The sequence below is a fragment of the Phaethon aethereus genome (genome assembly GCF_964289735.1).
Source record: "Phaethon aethereus genome assembly, chromosome: 3".
In the NCBI taxonomy this organism is placed as follows: Eukaryota; Metazoa; Chordata; class Aves; order Phaethontiformes; family Phaethontidae; genus Phaethon; species Phaethon aethereus.
Window position 1 is genome coordinate 39,912,621 of NC_138576.1, and position 10,253 is coordinate 39,922,873.

Consider the following 10,253-nt stretch of genomic DNA (forward strand, 5'->3'; position numbering starts at 1 on the left):
CATAAATTACTATCTTTTTCACAGAAGATCATGTGTGTATACCAGCATCATCAAATACAGCACTATTCATGAAATCTAAGGGATCCTTAATTTATACCCATTTACGAGCTAATTAATTGATGCTTGAAACATCTCAGTGCTACTGTGATACCACAGCAATCATGCAAAGAAAAATACACACAATTCTTCAAATTCAGTTCCATGCACTAAAGCCTTGTTGATAGGCATGTAAGTGCACCTCTGGGTCAGAAGTCCACAGGTACCTGTCTCAGAGGGACAGGCTTAACTCTGTGCTGAATGAAGACGATGAGCGCATAAAGATGAACGGACACCCATTACTCCCCAGCCAGCTCTTGACAGGTAGCAGGTCCTTCCTGACACTACACCCATGCACAGCAAATGGAATTGGTCTGCCCTTTTTTTTTTCAAAGCATCCCACCGCATCCAACATTATGATTAAAGGGAAAAAACCAACAACAACGAAAGAAAAAACACCCACAAAACCCACTAGAGGTTTCAGCACATGTTAAATGACCCACTCCTACTAATGCTCACAGAAGACAATTTCTTCTTTCTTTCTTTCAGGTACGTGGGAGTGAACAGACTACCCTTCGCATCTCATTACACAGGCACACAAACCCAACAATTTTCTTATTTCTGTTCTTTTCCCCCCTTGCCACATTACTCTTCCAGCCACAATGGGCCACAGAGCTCTCAGGCAACCACCACACATGTGGTTCAGCCAGGGAGCCCAAAGGACGCCTTACAAGAGCTCTTCAGATTTGCAGAGAGCACAAACCACTTGCTACTGTGGCTGAAATCTCAGAATCACGTCCTCCAGCAAATGATGCTTTTGACACTTCTTCCAAACAGCTGCTCCGTTGTAAAATTCTCTAATATAAACTGGAAAAGCCTAATTGATGGGTATTAATACTCTATTTCAGACCTCCGTCAGTAACGTATTTAGCACAACGGCAGTGGGCCACTTAACCATCAGAGACTGAAGCAATGAGACCTTCGGCATGAAACCCCGCATCAGCCCCTGCGAGCCTGGGCTACAGCAGCCAGGAGCAAGTCATGCACCAAGTACACAGCTCACCTGAGCACCCAAGGAAGGACAGGGAAAAGCATGACAAAGCAAAGATGGCACATTTTAACTTGGGGTCACAGGTTAATAAGAAACATTGCTGTCACACATATTTTACTTCCTCCTCCCCTCAGAAAGGGAAGCACGGCCCAGGGAGAGAAGCTTGTGCCTGCTACGGCCGCAACTTCTGTCTCTGTCAGAGACAGCTCAACACAAGAGACTGATTCAGCAGAACTGGATAAATAAAGCAAAGAATGCAAAACAAGAACTTCTGTACTCTGAGATATGCTTTCTGCAGAATGCACAAATATTCCCTGCAGTTTATTTTACCAATTTCTCAGCGAGCTCTTATCCTACTTATTGTCAGCACCCATCAATAAGATTAAAAAACCAACACCCAAATTCTGTGGCCAGCATCTCTATAAAACCTAGTGTAGAAAAGAACATTTAACCCCTTCTAAATACACAAATCCTGTTTGCAAGGTGCTCTGTGCCAGGATTAATGTTTCTATTCAAGTAGCATTTATAATCAGTGGGCGTAGGATTCCTCAGTCTAAAGAAAAAAGGTCAACTTTGTTTGTGTTCACAAGAAAATTACACAACTGAAAAGTGTTTTTAATGCCTGAAACAGCTTCACAGCAAAACAATTTTAGGTTTCAGCTTCTTGTGACAACTCATGCTACTATTCAGTTGCTATTACTCCTATATAGCTTACTACATAACAACTTCTCCTTCATTTTATTTGCTTTTAATTCAAGTCACAGAACTTTGTTCCTAACTCGCTGTCTCAGCACTCTTTTTCATAACTGCAAGCAAAGAGCGGGAGGCCAACAGGAAGAAAAAAAAATAACACCAACTGCAGCAACTTACCTACTAAGTTAGGAACAAAGTAGTAGGAGGCAATGAATGCTGCAAGCTGTATACATAAAATAGAAGACTGTGGTAAAATAATCTGATTAAAATACTTTGTGCTTTTCCCAACACTTTTTTCCTTATTATGAAATGTCTCCTATGAAGTCAGGCTGAGAGAGTTGGGGTTGTTCAGCCTGGAGAAGTGAACGCTCCCAGGAAGACCTCATAGCAGCCTTTCAGTACAAGAAAGCTGGAGAGGGACTTTTTACACAGGCATGTAGTGATAGGACAAGGGGTAATGGCTTCAAACTGAAAGAGGGTAGATTTAGATTAGATACAAGGAAAAAATTCTTCACTATGAGCATGGTGAGGCAATGAAACATGTTGCCCAGAGAAGCTGTGGATGCCCCATCCCTGGAAGTGTTCAACGCCAGGTGGGATGGGGCTTTGAGCAACATGGTCTAGTGGAAGGTGTCCCTGCCCATGGCAGGGGGGTTGGAACTAGATGATCTTCAAGGTCCCTTCCAAACCAAATTCTATAATTCTCTGATTAATAGTATGAAGGAGAAACCTGCCTCAAAGTAAGAAAGGTGGAAAAAAGCATGGAATTAATTTTTAAAGCCCCTTCACACATACTGTAAATAAAAGCACTCATACAAAAAACACCCTGCATATCACAACTTCACCCTCACATCTCAGGAAGGTGATTTCACGAATACACTGGCAGTGTGAGAACCTGTTCACCCAGTCCTACGGCACCCACCAGCATGCCACCACTGAACTCACACCCTTGCCCAAAACCCGAGCGTACAAGGTAGCTGCAGTTCTGCCAGTCTTCAACTTACGATCCTAATTGTTAAAGAGCAGACAGCTCTGTTATGAACCAACCTCACACTTGAAGAACCTCCTCTTTTAGGTTGCCATTCCACAGAACAGAAACCAGACCGCAGTAATAGATCAAAAATGCAATGCTTGCCAAACACGGAGGCAAAATCAATACAAGTTCACCCTAAAATATTTCAGACAAGGACCAGATTGATTTGCTTTTTGTGCTAGCACAACCACTACACCATTTACTCTTGTCAAAGACCAGAAAAATAGCATGGTCTTATCCCTATCAAGATCAGAACTGCTCTGCTAAGTGATTTGATGTTGGCCAAGAAGTCCAACAGCGTCCTGGCCTGTATCAGAAACAGTGTGGCCAGCAGGAGTAGGGAAGTGATCGTGCCCCTGTACTTGGCACTGGTGAGGCTGCACCTCAAATCCTGTGTTCAGTGTTGGGCCCCTCACTAGAAAAAGGATGCTGAGGTGCTGGAGCATGTCCAGAGAAGGGCAACAAAACTCATGAGGGGTCTGGAGCACAAGTCTTATGAGGAGAGGTTGAAGGAACTGGGGTTGTTCAGTCTGGAGAAGAGGAGGCTGAGGGGAGACCTTATCACTCTCTCCAACTACCTGAAAGGGGGTTGTGGTGACAAGGGTGTTGGCCTCTTTTCCCAAGTAACCAGTGATAGGACGAGAGGAAATGGCCTCAAGTTGCACCAGGGGAGGTTTACACTGCATATTAAGAAGAATTTCTTTACTGAGAGAGTGGTCAGGCATTGGAACAGGCTGCCCAGGGAGGTGGTGGAGTCACCATCACTGGAAGTATTCAAAAAATGTGTAGACATGGCACTTTGGGACACGGTTTAGTGGGCATGGTGGTGTTGCTTTGACGGTTGGACTTGATGATCTTAAACCTCTTTTCCAACCTTAATGATTCTGTGATTCTATGATTCTGTGATGAGGATAAGAACCAGGAAATACTACTGTTAAAAACTAAAAAGTGGTAAAGGGCAAAAAGTTTGTAAGAGAAAAGAGGTAAAAGACAGTGAGAGTGATCAGCAACTAAGCCCCCCAAAATTTCCGCAAATTATACCTTTACTTTCACATGGAGCTGACCATCTTCCAATCTAAAAGATGCTATCATAGCTATCATACCTACCACCACTTAATATGAAATCATCCCTTGCAATATCAAGTAACCTGCAGAAAACCTATTTTACAAATGAATATAGATACTTTTAATATGCAATTTTAAGCAGTATTTTCCTCCTCCATCCACAGCTTCACCACTTTTCTTCCCAGAATATCTATCTACAGCAACAGGATGTTGGCAAAAGCAAAGGCTTGTCTAAGGCAAAAGCAACACTCAGTGAGCAGTGGCCACTCCAGAGGACCCAGAAGTTTAAGATGTGTAAATATGAATACTACCAATGGAAGGAAAAAAAAAAAAAAACTTCTGCTGCTTGGTATTTGATAAACGAATAGATTTATTCCAAGGAGCTTCTTAAATGTTTCTTCTCTTTTATACATCAGATAAAGAAAATCTCACTGCAATGCTTTTGATTTTTTACTGAGGTCTGGGTTTTCTGAGGCCTGCTACAGGGTCACCAACAAATATCAAAGTCGTAACACCTTTTTTATATGTCACCCACACCAATCACAGGATTATACTTTCTCAAAAGCAAATTTGATTTTAGTGAAGCAACTAGCTGTATGCAGAACAAAATATTTTAATTTTGTATAGTATTTCACAAGCATTGTCCTCCCATGGTTTGAAACATAGGGGCAAAATGGGAAGTCCATGCTTCTCTCTAGCTCAGATAACAATTTCACTTTAATTTAAAAAAAAAAAAAAAGTTTACAATTGTTTTTCAGTAAACTAGTACACATAATATGTAATCTGATAGGAAAGACAAGCATTCATATCTTAATAACCCCCTAATAAACAGCCTGGAATTGATTATTCTGAAAAAGTATCACTAGTGGCACCCTTCGCTCTTTAACTCCTCCTGAGGGATCCAGTCGGGCCACTGTCAGAAATAAGATATTGGGATAAATGGACCTTTGGTCTGTTCCAGTATGGTTCTTGTACAGTAAATCTCATACTGAGTCAATGGACTGGCAGCCAACTCCAGCCAACAACTAATGTCACTGCTTAGTTGAGAACCTACTGAGATCCAGGGGCATCACATAAAGGAGGTGGTAAGGATAAAACATCAATGCTATTGCAGGTGGGATTGAGATTGGGAGCTCTCAGATATTCAGCAGCCCCAGCAGACAGTCTGTTCTGAAATTCTCCAGTGCTTTAGTGCAACTGGAATAAGGGGAAAGAAAAAAAGAGGGCGCCCAACAGTTTACAACCGCTCTACATTCAGCAATGATGACAGCAGTCAGGCAGGGGAGATGAGTTAAAACTAAGCAGCTGGGGAGGGGAGAGAACCCTCCAGCAGTTAGATTATTAGAATCACCTATTTCCTGCTCACAGAACCGCTCTGCAAAAATACAAAAGCAGCCTGGAAGGAAAGCACTGCTCCAATAGCAAAGTTTCTGAATCAGGGAAGTGTTTAGACTTGGCAACTAATACAGGCTATTGGAAAAGTTTGATATTGAAATACATGTTTGCGTATCTTCACATTAGGATCCTGAAAATAAGCAGCTTATGGGAAACTATGATTTGCTTTAAGAATATTAAAAGGTAAAAAAATTAAAGATGAGATCAAAGTTTAGTGTTAAATTATTTGTGTGCTTTAAAATCGCAAACTCGTACATTGATTAAAGCATAAATGAGATTTATAGTAGGAGTAGAGCAAATTACTTTCACACTTCTGTAACTCATCAGCTTAAAGAGCAACTTCCAGCCAAAGGTTTCTAATGCAATCTATTTCAGTGAAAAGAAGTGAAACTGTGTTTGTTTTCCTTGTAATTGCTATTTACAATGTGTTTAGCTGCCTGAGGGGAAAAATAAGACAATTACTAAGAAGGTTCTAAATACATTTTTAAACACTACGGACCTAAAATCTCAGACAATAAACTGAATCGTGATTATTGTCCAGAGACTTGGACACATGTCCTCAAGTAATTAAACTCAGTGTGTTACGATCCGCTGTTCCTCATGATTTTTGATGCATCACTGCTGCTGAGATGGCGCAAACCACTCAGTGACCTTGTAGAAGCACCAATGGTTTCATAGGTAGGCAAAATGCCCCAGCATGGGGAAAAAAAAAAAAAACGCAACACAAAACTACCAAACATTTTTATTGTACTTTTCCTCAGTGAAGTTTGTACATGTTTGTGAATTACTTACAAAGTAAAACATAAAAGATTTAAGAACAACATTGCCTACGGCTTCAACATACTTCAGCGCTTAGTATGTTCTGGAAATTTTGCCATCCAGAAGGTAGAAGTAGAGAGCAAGTGGAAAAGAAGAAATCTGGGTGTTTACCCTGGCATTCCCACAGCCCCTTCTCTCACCTCTCATCATCCATCAAGGCTAAGTATAAAAAGTGATGTATGCACCGAGTATGCAGAAATCCAGCTTTATTGCTGGATAAGTGGGGCACTAGATGGAGATAGGTATTTAAAAAAAAAATAAAATCTAGATCCTTATTTCTTCTTACATCTGTTTTTAAAGATGACCAAGTATATATTGTAAAATTTTCCTTTCAACCTGTCTAGAAAATTATTTGAGGACGCAAGCCCCAAGCTTCCACATATTGCAGCATACTTCAGCTTTACCTGCTTGACAGGACAGCTGTCTTGGCTAAGAGATCCTGAAAACACCATTTGTCTGATTTTTCTACAAGTCACTGCTAGATACCACTACCCAGTACTTAGAGTCTACTTTTGCCAAGTATATGCAAATAGGACTATTAAAACTGGCACCGTATCCAAAAGAAAGTGCTGATACCAAGGAATTGCAGGTCTTAGATGGGGCCCAGGAGATAGCAGAAAGTTCTGGCAATTCTGCAGAACTGCAAACAATCCCTGTACTTTAGAATCATTAAAGGAGATATTTTATCTACTTCAAATTGAATTCTGTGCAATCTGCTGCTTGTTTAACAGCCTTGGCAATAGAAAGTGAACCAGGAGCACCAGCTTGTATGCACGCAGGCAGGCCACAAGCTATAAGACTGGCAACCATGTTGGCAGTCCTCAACATATTTGATTGCCCACATATATATATATTTGGCAATAAAAGATATATATGTGTGCACATGTATGTGTTTGTATATATATATATATATATATTTTAGGGTGTAATACATCAACATCCACCAAAAATAACCTGTCTCAGTCAGAAAACTGGCTTACCCATTCTTCACCAGACCAGGACCAGACTCTCCTCAGAAGTATAAAGACAGGATTTTTCAGCTGACCTTTCTAACACCAAACTCTGCTTTAGCTGGGTAGATGTGGCTGGTAATGAACAACTACTTTTTCCTGCTTCTCTGCTGTACAGTACTTATGTGTTATACCACGGCTGAGGGGGAAGGGAAGAATAAAGCCTAAGCCAGGAAATCAAGCAAGACCCTTCCTCTTCAGCACCTCGTCTCCAGGTAAGCTGTTCAGAGGCAAGATGTATGATGTTTGGGGGGGGGAAAGGTAGCAATGAGCCTGCTTTGCCTCTGACTGCACATTATTCAATGCATTTTAGAATAAGCCTCATTTTACTCCTTAAACCAAGGTGGGTTTTTTGTTGGGTTGGCTTTCCTGGTTATTCTGAATCAGACTTTTTTCCATTAATACCGCAGCTGCTTAAAAGCAATCCCAAGCAAAACAGCCTCTCCTTAGTTTCTTCTTGGGAGTTTTATATTTTGGTTACTTTCCCTTTCACCTGACCTCAGGAGACCTTCTCAGGCCTACACACACAGGCATAAGACAACCTCTGAGGAAACTTTGTAGTCAAGCACCAAGACTAATAAAAGCACTATTCATCTAACTAATATATGGAGCTTTTACTGATGAGTCAACCTACCCAGTAAAACTAGAGACATAGTTTTTGTCAATTTATACAACACAGCAATAAGTAAAACGACTGTATATACATTCTAATGCAGAGGTACAAGCCAGAGCACCATTAAAGGCAACATGCAAGAACAAAGCTGGGGCTAAGGACTTGACGAAAGCTTCACGTGCTAGGTATGGTTTAACATCTACCTTTGACTTTATCCATTTTTCATTTTGGCAGCACATCCAGGGCCTGTCAAGCCAGGAAAGTATTTTACTATCTGAACTTTGCATCTTTATCAAACCTGTGCAAACACTTACTTACTCAGCTTTTTTTTTTCCCCAGATTCATTTAACATGGTTAGAAGATTTCATCAAGCTGAATTCCCATTTTAAAGCGAATTAGAGATGCGATAAAAAGGTTTTGCTGTGCTACGGCATCTCTTAAAAGCTCACTGCATTGGTTATATCATAAATGGTGATAAAATGCCTTTTCCACCTGCCCGGCTTGCCCGCGGGAAACAAGGTGGGGCACCCGTGGGAAAGAGGGCTGGAAAAGAAGGAGGGCACCGGGGAAACACAGACACGGCAGCGGGAACCCGCATCAGAGCGACGTAACTTTTAGCATCATCCTCCCCGGGCGGCGGCTGCTGCTTCCCTTCTCTCGAAGGCACAGAGGGGATGGCGCCGCTGCCCGCGGCGGGCTCCGCGCCCCGGGGCCGAGGCTAGCAGGGCGGGGTCCGGCACGGCGCTCAGTGCCGCCCGCAGGCCCCCCGTCGCTCCGGAGGAAGAGGAAGCGTCGCCCGGCCCGCAGGAAGTACCGCTGCCCCGGGCCCGCCGCCCCACTGGCGGCCCCGGCGGCCGCTGCGCGGGGGCAGGCCGAGCGCTCCCCCGGCGCCGCGACAGGTGGCGGCGAGAGGCCGCCCGCCGCCGCCCCGGGCCCGGCTCCCCTTTCTCCTTCCCCCGCAGGCGGGGGGGCCGAAGCGACAGAGGGGGCTGCTGCCCTCGGCGCCCAAGCGGCCCGGGCCGCCGCGGCGCACCTGCCCCGTCCGCCCCTACCTTGTTGAGGTGGGGGTCGCGGAGCACCTCGTAGCCCCTCTTCATGGTGACCTGCAGGGGCCGGCCGGCGTCCGCGCTGTCGGCTGCCTTCCGTGCTTGCATGGCGCGGCGGCGAGGCGAGGCGAGGCTGACTGCCGTCAGGTCGCTGTGGGAGCGGAGGCAAAGCGGCGGCTCCTCCTGCTGAGGTGACCGCCCGGCGGGGTGGGATGATCCTGCCGGGAGGGAGGGGGCAGAGCCGCGGCAAGGCGTCGCCGCCGCCGCGGGGAGGGGGGGTCACCGGGGCGCCACCGCTGACTCACCGGCAGCTCCGCGCACTCCCGGCGGGCGGGCGCCCAGGTGCGAAGGGGGGAAGCGGGAGCGGGGATGCGGGGCCGCAGCCCGGCCCGGCTCGGCCCGGCCGCTGCAGCCTCATCCCGGGCCCGGCGCTTGCGAGGGGGTTTAAGGCCGCCCTAAGAGGTGGCTTCAGAGAGCCCCTACAGATCGCTCCGTGCCCGTTAGAAAGGGGCTTGGCCTCTAACCACCTGCCGAGGGGAGATCGGCCCGGCGGCTTTCCCGCATCAGGCCGGGTTTTACACGGGACCTGGCGTCACCCGGTGCGGGGAGCACAGCCGCGTCACGGCCTCGCGCTGTGACACAGCTCGTGGACCCGGGAGCCGGGGGAGGGGGACTCAGGTGAGACCGCACGCCCAGGCGGAATCCCCCGGCGCGGAAGCTGGGCCTGCGCGCTTTAATACACGTTTCACTTTCCTTCTGCTATTAAAGGACTACGAAATCCAGCCTTTCCCGAAGCGGCTGGTCTGCATAGCTTCGTATAGTCAGGAGTGTGCCTTTGACGTAATGAAACATCAAAAACTTAAACCCCCAAAACTGGGTTGGGGCGGCGGGGGGGTGCAGTGTGTCGGCTTCAGCTGTGCTCCTTGGGGAGTGTCAGGGCAGAGCAGGGCTTCAGCGGCTTTGTACCGCTACCCTTAACGCGTGTTTGCAGTATGTTCTGATATCGTTCGCGTCCAATCCCTCACTCTGGCTTTATTCCTCGAAATTCATGTATGTTAGCAGGAGTAATTTCCATACGGCTACTATAGTCCAGCTTGAAATGTGTGGCTAGAAAAATGCTGAAGGATAGAGGGTTTTGCTGTCTGTTGTCAAGCAGCAACGAGCAGATCAAAAATTTTGCAGCGCTTTCAAACTTAATCTCCTCACATTTAATCTATAGGCCTTATATCCATTCTACTACCTCATATTTTATACAAAAATAAAGCTCCCACAGAATCTGGCCTTTCCTGAGTTTCCTCTTAAGTAGCTCCAAAAAGTTCATTTGGGGTTAATTAACAAAGGAAGGTTGGAAGGGTTCCAAGTCTATATTTCTGGAAACTTGATTAGCAAGTCAGCAGAAAATTCAGTAAATAAACTTTTCCTTCACTCTGCTGTCTCAGAAAGTGTTATGGAAAGTAGTATTAATAAAAAGTTTTGAACAAACTTTAAACCT

At 45.3% G+C, this 10,253-nt stretch overlaps 1 protein-coding gene across 1 annotated transcript in view; it reads right to left on the reverse strand.

Moving 5' to 3' along the window:
• Positions 1 to 8,923, reverse strand: part of ME1 (malic enzyme 1) — a gene marked incomplete at its 3' end in the record, with an annotated part of 200,940 nt that extends 192,017 nt beyond the window's left edge. The window contains exon 1 of the mRNA XM_081998048.1: positions 8,768 to 8,923. Within this exon, the coding sequence (XP_081854174.1) occupies positions 8,768 to 8,869 (102 nt within the window). The 5' untranslated portion in view covers positions 8,870 to 8,923. The remainder of the gene's footprint in view (positions 1 to 8,767) is intronic.
• Positions 8,924 to 10,253: the final 1,330 nt, after the last annotated feature.